General features: G+C 41.5%; 1 protein-coding gene across 2 annotated transcripts in view; it reads left to right on the plus strand.

Annotated features, from left to right (window-relative positions):
- The window catches only part of cntnap2a (contactin associated protein 2a), a 388888-nt gene that overhangs the window by 163026 nt on the left and 203341 nt on the right, over positions 1–22521 (plus strand). For both annotated transcript variants that reach the window (XM_076888097.1, XM_076888098.1), the window contains exon 3: positions 5812–6005. In XM_076888097.1, coding sequence (XP_076744212.1) covers positions 5812–6005 — 194 coding nt within the window. The remainder of the gene's footprint in view (positions 1–5811; positions 6006–22521) is intronic.

The raw sequence follows: 22521 nt of genomic DNA on the forward strand, positions 1-22521 counted from the left end.
CTCTTCTGATCTTTTTCTCAGTGCTACTCACCTTTCTCCTCTCCATCGTTTGTTCCTCTGAGGCGCTTTCTTTGACCTTCTCTGCTCCCTTGCTCTCTTCCCTATCCTCCCCTCCTGCTCCTTCTCTCCTCCCTGAACATCTGTGTGTGTGACAGGCGAAAGAACGGTGACAGTCCCCCGACACTCCTGCCCTCCCCTTTCTCCTCCCATTTTCCCCTCCTTTTCTTTGGCTGGCTCTCCTGTTCACTTGGTCTCAGTCTCTCACCTTCCATTCCCCCACCGTAAGGCTCCTCCATCTCTACTTTATTCTGTCAACCTCTTTTTGCACCCCCCCACCCTCTCTCCCCAGGGCTTTCACCTTTAACTGCACCTCTGTTCTTTTTTTTATATATATATCACTCTTCACCCTCCCATGCTAACCTCTGTCAAGCTGCACCTCCGCCCCACTCATCTCTCGTGTTCTCCTTTTTCGAGGTCTCTGCTTTTCTCTCCAAGACACCTTTTGCCCACTTTTCGTGTCTCTGAATTTCTTTTGCTCCACTATGTCCTTTGTTTGAGTCACATGTTCTCCTCCTGACCCCTAACACTCAGCTCTTTAGTCCATTTCTTTTTTCCCCCTCTCTCGTTGTTTTTTTTATTAGTAATGAGAATCTTTTGAAAACACCTACCATCACTTTCATGATCTTTTGAACTTACATTTCTCTCTGGACATTTCTGATCTTTCTCCTTCTCGTTCCCATCTGTTACTTTTGGTAACCCTGTAACCCTGACATGTCTTCTGCTCCATCGTTCCTCATCAACTTTTCCCCCCTAATTATTCCCTTGTCCTTTAATTTACCCCTTTACTCCATCCATGAGTCTTCGTGGATTTCAAAGTCAACTAAACTAGACTGAATCATGCTTTCTTTTTTCCCCTCTTTTTCATCATGCCATCCTCATCCTTTTTCAAATTATAAGAAAATGAATGTATATCCAACAAAGGAGAATAAGCTCAGACTCTTAGCCAGAACTCATTCAATAAAATGAAAATGGCAGAAGGTGTCGGCAGAAGTGGGATATAACCAACAGATGTAAAAGAATGGGGCAGGAACAAGGTGCCAGAAAGGAGTTGGGTACGCTGCAAGAAGGGGCTAAAATAAAAATTAGGTTTGAGCATCAGGTAACTGGGTCTGGCAGAAAAGAGCAATAAATTCAGTTGAAGTATTGGGAAGTGTCAAATCTGCAAAAATGTCAAAATAGCAGCACACCCAGAGCGTACTCTAAGCCCCGGGTCTAGGTACCCTTGCCCCTGGAGGGGGGGGGAACTGCACCCAGACCCAGGTGGTGTTACCCTTTTCCCTGCGGTGGGGGGAGGCAGACCGCCCCGACTCCGCAGCAGCAGGGAGGCCCCACACTCCAGACCGCAGTCGGACGGCCAACTCCTCCTCCTAGCCCCCTCGCTCCAGCAGGTCGCAGAGAATGGGGGTGAGAGAAGACTCCAAACCTCCCTCCACCTGCTCATTGTAGTGTTGATGCATGTGTGTTCTAAGGTGCATTTAAAACCCAGGAGGGCATGGAGCTACCTGCCAGAGAGCAGCAGGTAAGCGCATGGTCCCTCCTGCTGGCCCTCAATGTCTACGTGTATTTAACATTGAGAGGTGGGCAACGACGCCAGGGGTGGGGTGTACACCCTGATGGTACTTTGGATTCCGTGTATCGTGCCCACCCCCAAGATCCTATATGTATGTGTAATGAGAGTGTGAGTAATGTGAATGTCTAAGTTGTGGGATAAAATTGAGGCAGGGGCAGCCAGAAGGGGACAGGGGGGGGGGGGTGGCCTCCTCTGCACCCTGGTGACATACCCCTACTCCAAGGTCCTGCATGTGTGGGTGGTTGTGATGGAGCGGGAAGAGGGAGGCAGCTGGAGATGGGGAGGGAAGGAAGGGAGGGGCAAGTGACCCCTCCCTGGGGCCAGCTCCCCCGCTGACCCCAGTAGGCACCCCCATACTCCGCGACCCACCAGGGAAAGGGGGCCCAGGCCCATCCAGACCGGGGCCCAGCGCAGCAGCGCCTCCCGGCCCCACAGAGCCCAGGACAGTCCACCCAACCCCACCACAGAGAAAACTGCACCCACCCCACCATCTCACACTTCTGATAATCAGTTGTCTGCTTGACATTTATTCAGCTGTGTAAAAACTATAACTTTAATCTCAGCCAAACCGATTCACTCAGGAACAAATAAAATACTGAAAAAAAGCCAAACAATAACATTTTTAAGTTATCTAAGTGAATATATATCATGTTTAACCTGAGTAGCGAAAGATGGCGGTGGGTTTGAAAACGATTTCCAGGAGTCCGGTGTTCTAACCGGGTCTAGTGAGCCTAGCCCCCGGCTAGCTATCGAGCTAGTGGGTAACAGACGTCTCCGAAAACGTCGGAGCGCTTTTGAAAATATGTGGTGTCTTGATAAACTGAGCAGATATTTGAAGTTTACACAGCTACATTCCCGCCTGAAAATATGTTAAACGTTGATTTTGTGACCCAGTAATATTAAAACTAACTAGCAGCCGCCATTGTTGGAAACTGAGCACGGCCGCGCTGGGCCACGCTATGAATTCTGGGACACCCCTTGTACATGCAGTGCTGCCATCTTCTGTTTCAGTCCGTTATTACACTCTTAAATCCTACTACTTATTCCTGCGTCTTTCGGGATCTTACAAAGCTTCAAACGACGTGTCGACTATTCATTCAGTCGTCGACGATTTTAATAGTCGACGTAATCGTGACTAGTCGACTAATCGTGGCAGCCCTAGTTGACAACAACCGATACTACTGTGAAAGCAACTGAAACTACTTCAAACTTGAAGAAGAGTTAAAGCTACACTGAAACTAACATAAGAGAAGTCTAGCTTCAAGTGATTTTGTAAAATCAATCAATCATTCAATGAAAATAACATAATGCCCCAAAACTACTTGAATCACTAAACAAATATGAATGAAGTGGAACTACCTGGAAGCTGTTGAAAAATTTAAATAAACTCCTGGTTTAATTATGTAGCTCACAACACCCTGACACTTAAAATTAGAGATTTAAAATTCAGCCCCTGCAATTCTCAGTACCCAGCAATGACCAATTAATTCGCCTAGAACAATGTGTGAAAAATTGCTAACTTCTTTGCTTTGTGTTATTCATCGGCTACCAGTAGAAACTGTGCACTCAGGCAAAAGGAGAATCTGAAAATATTACTGGCAATATTCTAAAGAATGGAGAAAGAGAAATAAAATCGTGGGTTTTTTTGTTGTTTTGTTGTGTTTTTAACCAAACTTTCCTCTCCTTTGTTATTTTTGCTTTTGGTCATGTCTATCTCCTCCTTTAACATAAATGCATTTTACCTTTTTTTCCAGTCCATCTTCACACATCTCATCTCTGTCTTCCATCAGAGCCATAAAAGCCTCTCTTATTACTCGCTTTACTCCTCGTCTCATCCATCTTCCTTGTTTCCATTTTTCTACCCTCTCCCTTCTCTTGTCACCAGCCCACGGCGCACACCTTCTCGTCACTCTTTCCGACACCCCATCCTCCTATCTTGTTCAAAGTATCACACTGCCATGGTCATTGTACGCTCAGCTTGCGTTCTTAATCTTTATTTTCTGCTGTCTGTTTACTTATCACCACCGCTCTGCCCCTCCCAAACCCAATTTCTCACCTTTCCTTTCTCCCCCCTACCCTTCTCTTTTTTGATAGTGTTTTATCCCTCCACGGGAATGGCTTTGCTGCAACGGGTTTTTGAGGTATTGACGTTTCCACTGATATGGGCTTGGTTATCTGTCAGGTCCGGGGCCGGAGTGTAATGGCTCTGTAATTGGATAAGGTATAGGATTTTTGTCAGTAGGGTACAATGCAAACTGCCTCACCCTCTATTTTATCATATGACTATCATCTCTCATTCTTCTTCCACTTCACTTAGCGCTCTTCTCCCACTCTCCTGTGCCTTTGTGGTCTTACCCTTTTCCCCTGCCCTCACTTTGTCCACACATTTCAGTTTTCACTTGGAAAAAAAACCCAAAACAACATCTGTCACTCTCCAACACTATCTTATCTGCATGTGTGTCCTTTAGACAAGTGAGTCTAGAAGAATGAAAGAACTGACATAGCCAGTTCAGAGTCTATCCACAAGCAAGCTTTGTGAGCTGTCTTGTGGACAAGTCCAGGGAAAAAGTATCTACTTCTCCACACATCTGTTTTATGCACCCCTTTGTGCTTTCTTTTTGGTATTTTACAATTCTAATAGTAGGAAAGACACACTGTAATGTTGACATTTATGCCATATTTTGTTTTGTTTTTTCTTCTTATCTCTGGCTTTTATTATAACGGCAAATGAAAATTAGGTCAGTGTCATCATTTTTTGTTCCCTTGCATCTTGCAGTTGCCTTGCTCTTTTGTTTCTGGACCATTTACCCTGAGGTTCATTTAACCTGCAAGGTCCAGGGGAGTTTGGCCTTTCCCGGGTAGACAACTGGAGGGGTGAAAAGGGGACAAGTTTTAGGGGACACATGAGAGTTTAGCTGGCAATGAAGACAGAGCAATGAGTTTTTAGGCTATCGCAAGGACGTCGACTGCCACTGAGGGGATTAGGAAACAAAACACAGCCATCTACCCCATCAGTCTTCACTATAGTCATAGGAAAGTGGCACTGAAACACTCGCCCTCGTTGTTCTCAGAGATACTCATTTTCAGATACTCATTAAAGCAATACATCACTTTTGGAAGAAGATTTTTCCACAATAGTGCACCTAGCCCCGGAGATCATAACCTTTAACCCTTTTAAGTTACGATGGCTTTCCAAGCATATTTGATGGTCTTCTAATCTATTCAAAACAGTAAAGAAGAGGTCAAACAATTACTCTGTACTTTTGAGCAAGTAATTTCCCTCAGGCCCAATGCCCACTTTGAAAATAACCGAAAAAATTACTTTGTATTTATTCTAACTGAACTGTGTACAGTGAAAATCAAAATCCATGCTCCACCAGGGGGGTAATTCCACTTTAATCTGCACTCAAGGATGCACATATCAAACAAAAGCTTAGCTGAAAATGAACGGAGACATAACCATATGTAGGTGTCAAGACGAAATGGGTTACATGACAGCACTTGCAATTTGACTTATAGGCTTATAGTCTCATTCCGTTTGTACAGGCTGTTGTTGTATTTTGGGATGAAAAGATAGTGTTCTTCCAATTTAATTGTATTTTGTTGTTGAAAAGTGATGATTTCAAGAATGAAATGGATGAAAGTGATGCTTGAGCATTTCAAAAGTGTCTTTATGTCTCAGCTACTGGCATTAAAAACGAATCCTTCTTGAAACCTCATAAATACTAATGACCTTCCTCTTGAAGCTGAGGCATCTTCTATATTGGAGAACATATAATTCTAATAATCATAACAGGGAGCGTATTCTCCTCATTCTTGTGAAACATCTTTATTGTCAGAAGGCTCTCTCCCTGTATGCAAAGCATTTAATAAATTATTACTTCTACACTGGTGCTTGCTAGGAGCAAATTTCTGGGCTACACTCTGGTGGACACTGACCATTAATAATAGGATCGACTAACCTTGTAACGATTAATGCTTTTTGCAAAATGTCATTATTGGAGTACGGTGAGTTTCTTTACCTGTCTTGGATTCTGCTCTAACAGAAGTCTTTGCCAATAAGATACAATTGCACCTCACTTTTGTATAATTTTTTATCATACTGCTAAAATTATATAAACTATTTGGGGAAAACTGACCTTTGATGTCCTACTCATTATGAATAATTACTGACTTTGCAGGAGCCGGTGGATGGTCACCTCTAGACAGTGACCATTACCAGTGGCTACAGGTGGACCTCGGTTCAAGAAAGCAGGTGAGCGCCATAGCAACACAGGGTCGCTACAGCAGCTCTGATTGGACGACGCAGTATCGCCTTCTCTACAGTGACACAGGAAGGAACTGGAAACCTTATCATCAAGATGGCAACATTTGGGTGAGTGGACCAGTAATTTGTGTGGCTGTTATGCGTGTGTGTCAAATGCACAGGTGCAAACTATAAGACTATTAAAATGTTCACATCCTGTGGCCCACACTTGCTTCTAAAGCATCTCATCTGTTTTGGATTACTTCCCAATCACCTTAATTTACCTTAATTTCAAATATGTGAGAGTTCTAGCAGTTTAATTCAGTTCTTTTCTACACCATCGCACACTGGGACAGCTATTTAAAGTAGAGTAAATGACTTGCTCTTGAAACAAATGATGGCATTTCATTAATCCAAATATTGCTAAGTCTATTCTCAAGTCTTGATGGTATATTGCCAAATTGGGTTGGAATTTCAGTAACACCATCAAACTAGAAACTAAAAAAAGGGCAGTTTTGTTTATAAATATTTTTTTTTATTGTGGAGTACCCCAGGACTCTGTCTTAGAGACTATTTTATTGTCTTTTTTGCTAGTATTGTTTTTAATTATGTTGTTTTCATCCTTATACAGATAACATTTAGCTGTGCACTTGAATAGGGCTTACTACTAAAATCTCTGAAACAATTGATTATCTGAAACTAAACTTACTGCTGATAAATAATGGAACTGAATTTTTTGGTCATTTACGACAAAATTCACACTCCTTCTTAAGATTCCTTAAGAAATAATTTTATATTAATTCAATTCAATTATATTAATTATATTCAATTTAAAGGAAAGCCCTGCAAATACATTTAAGAGCATTCACAGAACAATGCTGGCAAATGTTTAGGTAGATTTTTGAGGCTGGAGTTAGCTGTAATGCAATTTGACATGTACATATGTCAACGTGGTTACTAAACTATCAGAAGAAATGCTGATTTTGACATTCTCTTCTATTCTAAATTGGATAAATTTGGTTTATCTAAAATAAACTTACAAAGATTTACACTGATGCTTTTACAAGCTTTCTCTTTAAAATGTTTTTTTTAAATTTAAATCAGCTGTCAAGCTCTGTTCCTAACTTAGCTTTCACTAAATGTCTTGTTAACCTTGTAATGCCAAGTGTATCATATTTGATATTGTTGTTTTAAAGACCTCTGTATCGTCAGTGTGACTAGCGTCATATATACAGTCAGATACATGCAGTGCTACTGTGAGCAATAAAATGCTCAAAAATGCCAGATTAAAACTCATATATACACATTTATTTACATTTATTTGTATTTATTTTAATTTGTCAGAAGGTTCAATAAACACTCCATAATTAAAAAATAAAATTATACATACAGCAAGCTTCAATGTTCCTTACTTAAGTGCAAAATCCTCTTCTTTACCTACGTGCATAGAAAAAGCAGAAAACCTTGTTTAGGATGAAAAATCTTAAGTATCACTTCAAAGCACAAGGAAATTTTATTCCCTCAGTTTAAACCAAATGTAATATGACTGTGGCTCATCTAATTGAAGATTTACTGGGTCTTAGAGGAAAGATATGACATAAGAACATCTTTCCAAAATGAGCCGTTTGCATTCAATGTTTCCCTAACAGTATGGATGTGGTTTATTTTTCTTTGGCTTTATTTTCTGTGTCTCTTGTGCCAAAACAACACATTTCCATCAATGAATTGTTAGCAAGGACTTGAGTGGGGCACCTGACAGTTTGTGATCAGCTAATAGGTTAATGGCCTTCACTGTTCACTGTTGCTGCTTTGCGAAAGGCTACAGGTGATAACAGATGGGAGACAAAAGGACAGGCCTGTCGTGAATAATGCTGATACACCAAACTAGACAGCAGAAATCTAAAACCTTGAAATGCAGGGGAGGAGACTTTTTTATGTTAATCTTAATAGTAGAGTTGGAAAGGATATGTATTTGCTTTGCTTGTTTTGTCTTTTCCCCAATGAATCTGTAAAAGCTTGTCATGTAAATTACTGCTACTGTGCGATGTAGTGCCTTAAATAATAAGCTTTATCACAGCAGCTTTTACATGTTAACTTTAAATAATGTTTGAGGCATTTGAAATGATCAGATCTTTTGTTTTTGCTTTTGAAAACACTGCAGATGTTTTTTTTTTTTAAACAAAATACACAAAACCATCAGGAATGCTTTGAAGGATTTTTTACTTTTTATTTGAGATTAAAGGATATTAAAGGGAGTGATTAAATGAGTTTGCATTGCTGTTACCTTCCTATCAGCTCAAAGTTGTCTGGCAGTAGAACAGCCTTACTAATAAAGTAGTTGCTGAATGTATGTAGCGTGACTTTGCTGGAGTATACAGCAGTCGGTCCTATGTTCTCAGATTGTATATACTTCCTGTGTCTGTTTCCTGATGCATACAGTAAAGTTTCACAAATATAATTGTGCTTTTCTGCATTTCGGGAATTTTGTGAAGTTTCAAACAAAATATTTCACATTTTAATTTTGCAAAACTCCTTCCAAAGTCAGTAAGATTATGATGCTTTTAAAGTGTGGTGAAAGGTTCTTATTCATTCATCACAGGGTTGAAGTAAACGTGTAATGAAAAATGGCTTAAATGTTTTGTGAACTGTATTAAGAGTGGTGAGAATGACTTTTCTGCTGTGAGAATAATGCCAGATCAATTCAGAAAAACTTAATACACAGATGACAAAATTTCATAGTGAGATTTCTGTTCTGCAAACACATTTTTTATCACCAATTTAAACACCACAACTCTGTCACAGAACCGGACATTAAATATCAAATTCAACTACTATGTTTAAAATGTGTGCAGTGTGCTGCGGCATTCATGTTTGAACCACTGTTAACTTGCACGGTTACATTTCTGTCTTCTCTATCAGAATCCTTTTGAATGGCTGAACATGTAAACTCAAACCGCAGACATACAAGTGTTCATTATTTTTAGACGAAAGATGCTTTCTTCAGTTTTGGATTGATTATATGACATAAAGACACAATAAAATATGCCAGTGACAGCAATACTGTCCTGACATCTATATAAGATAGTGAGGGCATTTTAATTAAAATCTACTTGATTTCATTACACACACACACACACACACACACACACACACACACACACACACACACACACACACGAATGCACTAAAAATGTTCTCAGTGCATTGCAGTGCTGTAACGCAGGACCTGACCCAGCATCAGGTGGGAGTAAGAACTATTCATCTGTGACTATTTAAAGCCATAACTGGTTTAGATGATAACAATTTCCATTAAGAGTGTTAGTTTTCAGGCAATTTTATTTTATTTATTTTATTTTAAATATTTTTTAATTACATATGTAAATACAGTCATGTATGCAAAAAAAAAATTTGTTCATATATAGAAACATTCATTACCGATGTCATTTCCTCATTTTCTCCTATTTAATTATTAGATATTAAAAAGTTTTATTGCTGTACATGAAGATGTACATTTACTTCCCTACTTCTGGTCTTACAGGTATCTAGAGTTCAGTAAATGCACTCTCACCAACTTATCTTGTTGAGTTTGGTACCAATTCTTTGCACACACTGAAACACTGTAGAGTCTCATCATGAAGTCAACCATCTACTGTATAAGCCATGACTCACACAGATTCTTCCTGACAGACCTAATTCAGAACCGAGTACTTTTTCACTGAGTGTGCACCCTTCCTCCCGAAATAAAGCCTGGGCTTCCAATCTTTCTTCTATCTCTGATGATGGGACAACATAACAAACAACCTTTTCAATCAAACAAAAGGTGGCTAAAAGGAGATCCAATGAATTTTGTTAGTTAATCTTGGTTGTGCTAAAAACCCCTAGTTTTCACTCTGTGAGTCTGCGCCCATGTAGAGGTGTGGTTTGCCAACAGACAAGGCAGGTAACCAGGCCAGTGGGGGAGCCCCTGCACCCTGACAAACGTTACACTACTGTAGTGGCGATGTGCAACGTTTGCATTAACAGTATGCGAGGCATGACCTCTCTAAAGTACTCCACCTGACTTCACTCATTAGTTTGGAAATGGCATGAATGACTCTAAACAATGAGAGACAATGAATGAGGACAGAACAGAATTAAATACTCAATGAAACAATAAAGAGGAGTTCTCCTTCTGGGAGTGAAAAAAGGAAGGAAGAAAATAAGAAAAAGGCAATATAGTTGTGGTAAACATAATTAATAATGATTAATCAAAGGCCAAATAAGTACACTTGCTGTAAGTATTTGCTCATCTGCCTTCACATAAAAACTTAAATGACTTCTCATTCTTAATCTGAACCGTTAACCGTTAACAGCAACTATAACAACTACAACTCTTCTGAGAAGACAGGTTTCTACAGGGTTTCAGATCATGTATGGGAATTTTTGATGATACAGATGTGCATTTGTGAAGTCAGGCACTGATGTTGGATGAGAAGGCCTGGCTCGAAGGCTCTGTTCTAATTCATCCTGAAGATGTTCGGGTTGTGGTGAGGACTCTGCGCAGGCCAGTCAAGTTCTTCCACACCAAACTCTCATTTATTTATGGACCTTGCTTTAAGCACTGGTAATGTTTGTCATGTTTGAACAGGACAGTGCCATCCAAAACTGTTCCCACAAAGTTTGGAATGTCTTTGAACCAGCAAACCCAGACTCGTCCATTGGATTGGCACACAGAGAAGCGCGATTCATCACTTTAGAGAACACGTCTTCACTGCTCTGGAGAACCGTGGTCTGGTGCTTCACAATTCTGCATCCAATGCTTTACATTGAGTTTGTTAATGTAAGGCTTGGAAGCAGGTACTCATCCATGGAAACCCTCACCATCCACTGACCCTGCAGTGAGATTTTACGTAGCGTATCCCCTTAGTTGCCATCATTGGCCGATTGTGGCTCAAGAGTTGGCAGTTCCTCTTGTATTCGGAAGGTTGCCGGTTCGAGCCCCGGCTCCGGCAGTCTCGGTGGTTGTGTCCTTGGGCAAGACACTTCACCCGTTGCCTATTGGTGGTGGTCAGAGGGCCCGGTGGCGCCAGTGTCCGGCAGCCCCCCCTTTGTCAGTGCGCCCCAGGGCAGCTGTGGCTACAATGTAGCTTGCCATCACCAGTGTGTGAATGGGTGGATGACTGAATGTAGTGTAAAGCGCTTTGGGGTCCATAGGGACTAATTAAACTGCTATACAAATACAGGCCATTTACCATTCCCAATTGCTTCTACTTTGTTATATTACCACCAACAGTTGACAGTGGAATATTTAGTAACAAGTAAGTTTCATGACTGGACTTGCTGCACGCTGGCATCTTATCAGGGTACAATGGTGGAATCCACTGAGCTCCTGAGAGTGACCTGTTCTTTCACAAATGTTTGTAGAAGATGCCTGCATGCCTACATGCTCGATTTTACACACATGTGACCCTGGAAGTGATTAGAACACCTTGATTCCACGATTTGGATGGGTGAGTGAATGCTGTGTAAATGCTCCTACTCTAGCTTTAACTCACTTGAATCCTGCAACTTCTACTAAAATGAAATTATTTAACTGGCCTAACACAGCAGGCTGGTGTGTCCAGCTTCGCAGGCCTTGGCACAACCAAGTCGAGTACAGGTGGCTGGGAATCAGAGTTTGGACACAGGCAGTTGATTGCTAGAACAAGAATTCATACATAGAATTCAGAAGAACTTTTTGAGCTGTTTTGTACTGTGATATTGTACTCAATTTATTAAGCTAAGTTGTTTATTGTGATTTGCTACTGTAAGACTAATAAAATTACAAAGTATGTCTTATCCTTTTTTCAGCTGCGGGTACTAAGCTCTGTAGATAATGTAATCCTTTTTTTTGCCTATCATGGCTTTTACTGGTTGCCGTGACATATACGAATCGTTTACAGTTGAAAGTAAATTAAGCTGTTGTTTTTGTCTGCGGCATCGTAATTGTTTGCCAGTTATTATTTATTCTGAAGTATTTTTCTCCTGCTATTAACCCTGATTCATTGCCTCTAATATTTCTGCAAATACTCCAAAACACATTCATCTCTTTGGCGTTTTTGTAACTATAGCCAACTTTTTTCCCCCCTCTGTTTTGCCAAAATTTATGACATGAATATTGCTTTTTAATTTATTGCCAGTGGAATTCAAAATATTGCTTATGTAAACAAATGCAGAGCCAATAATTTTGAACTGGGCATATACCATCAATAACCCATGCAGTTACAAGGAAAAACTGAGCACATGGATTCTTTGCCTCTTGGCTTATTTAGATGTCGAGGAGCTGCAGAATCTACACAAATGAATGCACACATACATGCAGACATACTTGCACTCCTACTAACCCCTGCTGATAATTAAGCCTGGGCAAAAGTTTAGACCTGTTTTGTGAAGTATGTGGCTGTTTGTGTGTAAGTGGTGATGATATCGGAGCAATCAGTGCTATTGATCAAAGAGATAGGTGGGGGGTGGCAGGTCGCTTAAGCCAACTCTCTCACACACACACACACACACACACACACACACACACACACACACACACACACACACACACACACAGAACTACCATCAAGCCCTGTTTCAGCCCATTCAATCACATTCGGCTCAATCCCATACACCACTGGATGAGGCTCACACAGTGATCCCCAGAGAGCAAACTGCCTGTCCTGCACTTTTATGTATGAAGGTTCTATTCAAGAACCTTTTGCCACCAATCACCACCTGCTATTACTCCACGCTGATGACTTAACTCTTTCACTGCCAAACTAAGAGAACAACTTTTTAGTTAAAGCAAGTGTGCCACTTCCAATATAACTGCCGTGAGTGTGCAATTCACTGAGAAGGATGACTGCTAAAGGCCTGGAAAAAACTGTATTGGATGTGTGAAAAAGTGTTTTTAATAACACACTAATGCACTTCCAAGGAATCAAATGACACAGATGACTGATTGTAATAATTAAAGCACCAAATGCCTAAGTAGAAGACAATCCCTAAGAGCTTATGAGTTACTGAATTACTCAAATAAAAAAAACTGTCCCAACAGGGCAAAACTATTTTGTTGGACTTTAGTTGGCACAATATTACCATAAGCAGCATAGTATTTTTTTTTTTTTAGGTATGCACGTGTGTGCTTGTGCTGGTGTTTGAGAGACCTGTAGAAATTGTCTGCCTGTGAACATGTTTTACCGAAGCAAAAGTGCAGCACCTGTGAAAGATACAGCTTTATATTTTTATAGGTTGGCTCAAAAGAAAAGATGAGCTTGAAGATGTGAGTGGTCTAGCACATGAGTATTGAGCTAAGTGCTCAATTTGTGTGATTGTAAATGGATTTACAATTAATTTATATTATTATTTTATATTATTTATATTTACATTTCATATATTTGAAATATTTATATTTCAATTTTTCAGAACTTTTACACGATAATACACACATATACACACATACAGTGATGCATACAGTGCTTTATGGGTGTATTATCTAGTAATGGTGTACTCTTTTTAATCACTCATTAAAAGCTTTTTGTCTGCTTAAATTGCTGCTTATGGTTATAATTGCTTATAATTAACCATTACTACTACTATTAATACAAAACTGCCTTTCGCTTAATATCTCTATTTTTGCAGTTTCTTTTGGTTTATGAATCTAAACTCCAGGAATAACAGCAATTTTTAAACAACGAAAAACAAAAGAAAAATATCTTTTTCTGCCTTTTTTTCATCATCTGCCTCCATCTAACCCTATCCCTAGCCACACCAACACCTCTTCATGTTCTCCTTCACTACACTGATGAACCTTCTTTATAGTGTTCCTCTTTTCCTCTTGCCTAGAAGCTTTATCTTTAATCATTTGTCCAGTATATCCACTGTCTCTCCTCTGCACATGTCCAAACATCTCAGCCTTGCCTCTTTAACTTTGCCTCCAAAGTGCTCAATGTGAGCTGTCCCACTGATATACTCATGTCTAATCTTGTCCATGCAGGTCACTCCCAGTGGAAATCTTTAGAGATTCGTCTCTGTGACCTTCATCTTCACTTCGTGTCATTCTGTCAGTGCCAGTAACTCCAGACCATACATCATAGCAGGTCTCACTACAATCTTGTAAACCTTCCCTTTCACTCTTTCTGCTATCCTTTTGTCACACCTGCTCCACCCTGCCTGCACCTCTCTTCTTCATGTTTCTTGTGCACTTCTGTTGCTTTGGATGGTTGACCCCAGTATTTAGACTTGTTACACCTGCTTCCTTCTCATTCACACACATGTATTCTGTCTTACCTATGCTGACTTTCATTCATCTTCTCTCCAGGGGATACCTCCACCTCTCCGGGCTCTCTTCCACCTGCTCCTTATTCACACTACAGATCACAATGTCGTCTGTGAACATCATAGTCCATGGAGTGTCCTGCCTGACCTCATCTGTTAACCTGCCCATCACCATCACAAACAAGAAAGGGCCCAGAGCCGATCCCTGATGTAATCCCACCCCCACCTTAGACTCATCTGTCACTCCAACTGCACTCCTTACCACTGTCACGCTATCCTCATACATGTCCTGCAGCAACCTCAACATTCTTCTTATTGTATGACTTCCTCATACAGTAGCACAGTTCCTCTTTTGGCTTTCTCTAGAAACGCAAAGGCAAAGTGGGGGTCCTTGTTTATATTTCTCCATAAAAAAGAAGAAAAGACAAATTTGAAAACTAATTGTGAGATTAGAAGCAGTTACAAGATGTACTGTTATGGATATATCTTGGCTACGTTAGAAACCTGCAGAAAAACAAAGAGTAGGAGATCGATTTTATTATTCCATAGTTACAGCATCACACTTTCTTCATGTAATCCCAAAAGAAAGAAATCAAGAAATCAAAATGCAATGCGTACCGAATTACGACAAGACATTAAAAATAAATTAACACATTTCTAAAGTCAGAATTCTCCTCCATAATGTCGTTTGCCATTAGTCTCTATCAGATAGTACCAGGAGGCCCTCTCCTACATTGCCAGATTGTTTATTCATGTGGATGAGATGCTTGAAGCTGAAAGTACACTAGGTCAGTTGACAGTAATGTATGTATCCAATAAACTAGCACAGCCGCAGCCTCATCTTAAGCTGATACAGCATCAAAAGGGAACAAGTTAATAATAGTTTCTCACTGGACTGGTGAAAAATAGTCTAGTCTTTGAACAGCTCTAAAACACGGCATAAGTTTCAGCATCCCAAAACATCCTTCTTATTACCAGTTTATTTTCTGTAATGTATTATTGTGAAGTGTTCAGAAAAAAGCCCCTCAACCTGATATGAAAGTAAAGTTAGATTACTGGAAGCATAGGATGTACTTTAATACATTAGAACAGACACTGGCTGTTAAAATTGAGGTAAGCCAGAAGGAGACACCTGTAAATATTGGTGATGAAAGTAGCTAACACAATCATGAAGTCTCTTGGAACCAAGATGGCGCCGCGTATGGTCGCCCTGGTGCTTCAGTGCGTTACTTTTGTTTTGTTTTTGTGCATTTCTTCTGTGTCTGGGCACTCCTCTGGATACTCGTACACCAGAGAAGAGCTCCTTAACTACAGGACTACAACGCCTGTGGATTTATTTCCAATATTTGTCGCATCTGCGGCAGATTTACTGCTGACTCTGACCAGGAAAGCGAGACGCCGAAAGAGAGGGAAGCGAGCCGGCGCACTCGTGGGTTTGAGGAGACGCGGACTGCGAACTGCTCTTCCTGGGATCTTCCTTTCTAATGTACGCTCACTCGGGAATAAGATTGACGAACTGGCCCTGATGAGAAGCATGAACAGAGACTTTGCCTCCTCCTGTGTCTTATGTTTTACGGAGTCGTGGCTCAGTGAGAACATCCCAGACTGCGCGCTCAAGCTGGAGGGCTTCCATCTGCTGCGCGCGGACCGGCAGGCCGCTCTCTCCGGTAAGTCCAAAGGTGGAGGTCTCTGCTTCTACATCAATAGTGGCTGGTGCACAGATGTGACAGTGATTGCTCAGCACTGCTCTTCCTCTCTGGAATATCTTTTTATCCACTGCAAACCGTTTTATTCTCCGCGGGAGTTTGCTTCATTCATCCTGGCCGCTGTTTACATCCCGCCAGACGCAGATGCGCAGGCAGCTCAGTGCGCACTCGCGGAGCAGATACTGCACATGGAGCGGACATTCCCGGACTCTCTCATCATTGCTCTTGGGGACTTTAACAAAGCCAATCTGAGCCATGAGCTTCCCAAATACAAGCAGTATATTAAATGCCCGACCAGAGAGGAGAGGACATTAGACCACTGTTACAGCACGATCAGCGGGGCCTATCGTGCGGTGCCCCGCACTTCACTCGGACTTTCTGACCACGTCATGATCCACCTAATCCCCGCGTACAGACAGAGGCTGAAGCTCTCCAAACCTGTCGTGAGGACTAAAAAACTGTGGAGCAACGAGGCTGTGGAGGAGCTTCGCACGTGTCTGGAGTCTACAGACTGGGACACAATGAAGGCTGCTTCTAACAGCTTGGACGAGTTTACGGACACTGTCACCTCCTATATCCACTTCTGTGAGGACAGCATTGTGCCATCACGCACCAGGGTGAGTTATAACAATGACAAACCCTGGTTTACTCCTAAACTCAAAAAGCTGTGGCTGGAAAAGAGAAAGGCGTTCAGAAGCGGAGACAGGGACTGCTACAGAGAGGCCAAGTACAGGTTCACTAAAGAAGTGGACGTTGCTAAACATCAGCACTCTGAGAAGATGCAGCAGCAGATCTCAGAGAATGACTCGGCCTCTGTGTGGAAAGGTTTTAGGAATATCACAAACTACAAGCCTAAAACCCCCCACTCCACTGATGACTTGCTCTTGGCCAACACCCTTAACGACTTCTACTGCCGTTTTGACGAGCCATCAGGCAGCCTTCACACCTCCAACGGCCCCAACAATAGAGACACTTTGGACACTAATTCCCCCACCTCTCCCCCCTCCATAGAGCCATCACCACCTTCAAACTGTTCACCTACAACACCCCCCTCCTCACCCCACACAAAAGAGGATTTCACACCACCTCCTCCCACCACAACTCTTCATATTCATGAAGCAGATGTGAGGAAGCAGTTTAAGAACCTGAATGCTTGGAAAGCTCCCGGCCCAGACGGCGTGTCTCCTGCCACCCTCAGACACTGTGCAAACGAGCTGGCCCCAGTGTTTTCTGGCATTTTCAACTCCTCACTGCAGGCATGTCATGTGCCTGCCTGCTTCAAGTCCTCCACCATAATCCCTGTCCCCAAGAAACCTAGGATCACTGGACTAAATGACTACAGACCCGTGGCTCTGACATCTGTGGTCATGAAGTCTTTTGAGCGCCTAGTTCTCTCCCATCTCAGGACCCTCACGGCCCCCCTCCTGGACCCCCTGCAGTTTGCATATAGAGCCAACAGGTCTGTAGACGACGCCATCAACATGGCCCTACACTTCATCCTGCAGCATCTGGACTCCCCAGGAACCTACGCCAGGATCCTGTTTGTGGACTTCAGCTCTGCCTTCAACACCATCCTTCCAGACCATCTCCGAGACAAGCTTTCCCAGATGAATGTGCCTGATCCCATCTGCCGGTGGATCACTGACTTCCTGACGGACAGGAAGCAGCATGTGAGGCTGGGAAAGAATGTCTCGGACTCTCGGACCATCAGCACCGGCTCCCCTCAGGGCTGTGTTCTTTCTCCTCTGCTCTTCTCCCTGTACACCAACTGCTGCACCTCCACCCACCAGTCTGTCAAGCTAATCAAGTTTGCAGATGACACCACCGTTATTGGACTCATCTCGGACGGGGACGAGTCTGCCTACAGGAGGGAGGTTGAACGTCTGGTGTCCTGGTGCAGCCACAACAACCTGGTGCTGAATGCCCAGAAGACAGTGGAGATTATTGTGGACTTCAGGAAGCACACAGCCCCACTCCCCCCCCATCATCCTGACTGACACCCCCATCACCTCTGTGGACTCATTCCGCTTCCTGGGTACCACCATCACTCAGGACCTGAAGTGGGAGCCCACCATCACCTCCGTCATCAAGAAAGCCCAGCAGAGGATGTACTTCCTGAGGCAGCTGAAGAAATTCAACCTGCCAACACGGACGATGATGCAGTTCTACACTGCAATCATCGAGTCCATCCTCACCTCCTCCATCACCGTGTGGTACGCTGGAGCCACTATCAGGGACAAACAGAGACTGCAGCGTGTTGTGCGCTCTGCTGAGAAGGTGATTGGCTGCAGACTCCCATCTCTGCAGGACCTGTACACCTCCAGGACATTGCGGCGTGCAGCTCGGATCTCAGCTGACCCTTCTCACCCTGGACACAGTCTGTTTGACCTGCTCCCCTCAGGCAGGAGGCTCCGGTCCATTCGCACCAGAACCTCTCGCCATAAGAACAGTTTCTTCCCCTCTGCTGTTGGACACATGAACAATAACCATGACTGTTCCCACCACTAACACATGACCCTACGCTGTGTCACTGCATCATTCCATGTTTGGCACTGATCACCACCTGCACTCATGTATATATCTTTCTACGTAGCACTCATAATTCTTATTCTCATGTATATATCTCATGTATAGCTCATGCACATATCTTTCCACGTAGCACTTTTAATTCTTATCCCTACTTTTATTTTTTCATGTCTATTTAAGTGCTATTTATGACACTATGTTTGCACTGAAGCACCGCAGCAATTTCCTAATGTTGTAAACCTGCTCAACATTTGGCAATAAACCCCTTTCTGATTCTGATGCCTACTACTAACATTTATAGAGATATTGCCGCCACAGTTTAGCCTGAACAAAATAACGAAGTACATGCTGTGAAATAGATGTTTTTACTGTAAATTGATAAGAATATTTGAAAGCAATGCAATAAAACCCAAAAGACATTCTAGGCCTTTGTGCATGGAAGCACATTATCTTGTATCTTGTCAACTAGTCATTGAGACATGAGGAATAAGGCTGGTAAATTGCAGTACAAACATTTTTTCCTAAGAGTAGCTACAGATCTTCTTGTGTGTAACAAACACAGAGAGAAACACTGTACAGGTATTTTTTTAGAATCCTTGCATTCAGTAGTTTTAACATTAACAAGCGCTGCACTTAAAAAAAGCATCCTCTGGCTTCTCTCACCCATAAGCTGATAGAATAAACTTTCGATTTGTCCACTTAATACTGGTCATTTAAATCAGATTCCTCAATGATGGTACTACGTAAAATTTCCCGCCAGGTACAGGATAACATTTCCAGTGTAACTTAGTCAGTGTCAACATAAATAAACTAAAGCAACGATTTACACTTCTTTCTTTTAGCTGAACTAAAACAACTGCTATAGCCTTCCGTGGATGTAGAGCAATGAAATAGATTTGGTTAAAGTAAATAATGGCGACACAACTTAATTATGTTGCGACCATGTGTCTCAGCCTGTGCCATTCGCAGCCACATTGCTCAGGTATTTACAGATGAAATTGTGCTGAAGCCTTGCTAAAAAGGTGTCAGGAAATGTGATGCTGTAATACACTGCGAATGTAATGCTTCGCTCTTGCCAGAACAGCTGAGGCTCATTTTATTCCTCTCTCTGTGCTAAAGGCTGTATATAAAACTGAACCTAATGATGTTGAAACAAGCACGTGCGAGCTTATGTGAAAGTGTTAGTGTTCGAGCTCGAGTGGAGCTCATGTGCTTACCTTTGTCCAATTGTGATCGAATGTGTGTGTTCTCAGGAGGGAGGAGTTGCTAGACTGTGGCTCGTCAGGTAAATGAATGGTGATGCCTCCGTGTCTCAGTGGTGGGGACTAATTCAGTTTCAAAAGCTGCAGAGCATGCACTGATAAATCATGCACCTGGATTTATGCACCAGTGGAACACATTCTCTCGCTCGCTCGCTCTTTTTTTCTTTCTTTTTCTCTCTCTCTCTCTCCCTGCTTACCTTTCTTTGCATGTCAGCCTAGTATTTATTTCACTGGGTGTTGCCAAGTGCCTTGGAGCCACCTCAGTCTTCACGACCAATAGGCAAGTTAATGAGTTAAATTTAGATTTGAGAAAACAAATAGAAGATGGCAATACAATAAGCAGTCGCCATCAACAGGGAATCTTTTAAGTCAATTTGTGTAAGTAAAAAATATGTTTGAAATTTTCACCAGAAGTTATATATTAACATTCAAATGAGCTCCAATTAAAATGGTTTGCTACCTAAATTATTAAGGGCTCCATGAGCTTAACGTAATGTGTAAACAAACAGAATGAGTCAGAGTGAGTCAGTGCCCCCAAAACCTCACAGTAAAGATCAAGGTTAAGGTTGATCTGGTTTAAGGTGGTGAAATAAAAAATAATCTAATAAACAAGTCACTAAATCTGTAGTAAAAGTTGTACATCTTAAATGAAATGGTTCTAATTCCCACCTCTGATTTTCACTTTTGAGGCATTGCAGTTTGACTTATTTATGTATGAAATTTCACAGTCACATCTGAGATAGAAAAGCAACGCGAATGAAATGAAGTGCTGACTTTTTGAACTTGGATGATCTTCCGTGCTGCCAGGCTTCAATCGCCGTCCATGTTTTTGCATTTTATTAGATGCAGACATCAAGTGCCTCATGCATTTACATTTTAGGCTTTTGGCAGACAGGAGCTTACATTAGGAGGAAAATGAATAAAGCAAGAAACTAGAAAAACACCAGTAAAGCAGGTCAGTGCTGAAAACAAGGAAAAAAGAAAAACAGAGAAAGGATATTGCCAAATAGACAAATATGTAATGAAAAACAGTGCTTAGAGTATCTTCCATATATCAGGTAATGTCAAAGAGGAGGGATACCTACGAGCATACAGTAGGTTCATCTAAAGCACTCTTGCAAAGCAATACAATATAAATATAAATATAATATAAAATATATGCAGATATTATTTTGTATACTGCACAAGCTAACATCATATTTACATTTTAAGTAAAGTTAAGTTTTTGGCAGAAAACCATCAAAGCTTGTTTATTAATTTGTTTATGCCCCTTTTGAACAGTGACACTAAAATTAAATAAGGGTATCTTATTTAATCTAATGTAAGAAAATATGATGAAAAGAGCATTATCTAACTGGCTCCTATCTCCCTCCTAAAGTTATATTTAGCACTGACAAACTTGCAGCCTGTTAAATGTCAGCTTGTTACTGAGTAATCAGGAGATGTGTTTCACATCTCAGCAGGGGTGCCATCATAGTTTCACTTTGTATTTACTGAGATTTAGGTTTGTTTTGATTATTAAAACTGTCATGTCACAATATTTTTAAAACTTTACTCATGATGAATTTGGCGTGAACAAAGCCTGAAATGTTGAAATATTTCCTTATGAAACTTTTGAGTAAAAGCATGTTTTTTTTAATTGGAGGACTAGAGGAAAGAGAGTTGTTATGGGAACCAAAATATGATCCTAATTCTTTGCACTTGACATAGCTTTGACATTGCTGGCAGAACTCGATGGCTTGATGTTATACACCAAACAGATGTTTTCAGTGCACTCTACAAGGACAACAATTTCTAAACCTTTTTGATACAAATTATTATTATAATTATTGTGACCTTTGAAATTGGAGGTCATAATGCTACCGCTTATCAGAAGCATAATCGAGCAGAATAGAGAGCTGAAGCCATGCTGGATGAGGATTTCCCCTCCTGAAGTCCATATGGAAGAACAGGATAAAAATGGTCATTCTGTCACAGGCTGGGTCTCTGACCCAGCGCTCTGAGTTCATTTTTGTATATTTCTCATTTTGATATGTGATTAGTTTTTGTGTCATTTCCTATCTAGCTTTAGTTTAAGCTGTTATTTATTATTGTTCCCTTGGTTTTCTATGTTTTGGGTTCTTGTATTATTCTTCACGTATTAGGTCTGTTAAGTTGTGTTGTCATGTCTAGTTTTAGTATTTCCTGTTTTATTCTGACAGTGTCATGTGTTCTTTGTTCATTGTATTTAGCTTTCCTCCTCCTGGTCCTGTCATTTAGGTTTATGTCAGTCAGCTGTTTCCCCCATGTGTCTCCACTTCCCCTGATCACCTCATGTATGTATTTAAGCCCTCTGTTTTCTGCATGTCATTGTCGGGTCGTCTGTTGACCTCACCTCAGTCATAGTTCTAGTCTTCGGCTGTATTTCCACGTTAGTCATAGTCTTAGCCTGTTTATTTCCACCTCAGTCATAGTTATAGTTTTTGGTCTTAGTACCTTTAGTGTTTTGTTTCTTAGTGTTTTGCCAGTTCGTTTTGGTTTCCTGGTTTAACCCTGCCGTCATTTTAATAAAGCCTCACCTTTCTGTTAAGACCTTACTACTCCGTGTCCTCATCTGCTTTTGGGTCCTGTTTCCACACACATCGGCGCACCCCGCCGTGACACATAGAGTCAACATAATGTCAACATGATCATCAACGTCCTCTCAAGAATAAAGTTGGCAAAAGGACCTCCTAAACTTAGATCAAAATGTAGAGATGAGTAACGTAAAACTCTCCAACCCATAGAAAGGGCACGCCTCAGCGGGGTAGTTGGTTCAATGTCCCTTTTGATCAAAGAAAGGCTGAACAAAGAAAAGAAGAATGCCATTTTTAAAGTGCAGAAATACATTGC

Source organism: Maylandia zebra, linkage group LG9 (genome assembly GCF_041146795.1).
Source record: "Maylandia zebra isolate NMK-2024a linkage group LG9, Mzebra_GT3a, whole genome shotgun sequence".
Classification (NCBI taxonomy): Eukaryota; Metazoa; Chordata; class Actinopteri; order Cichliformes; family Cichlidae; genus Maylandia; species Maylandia zebra.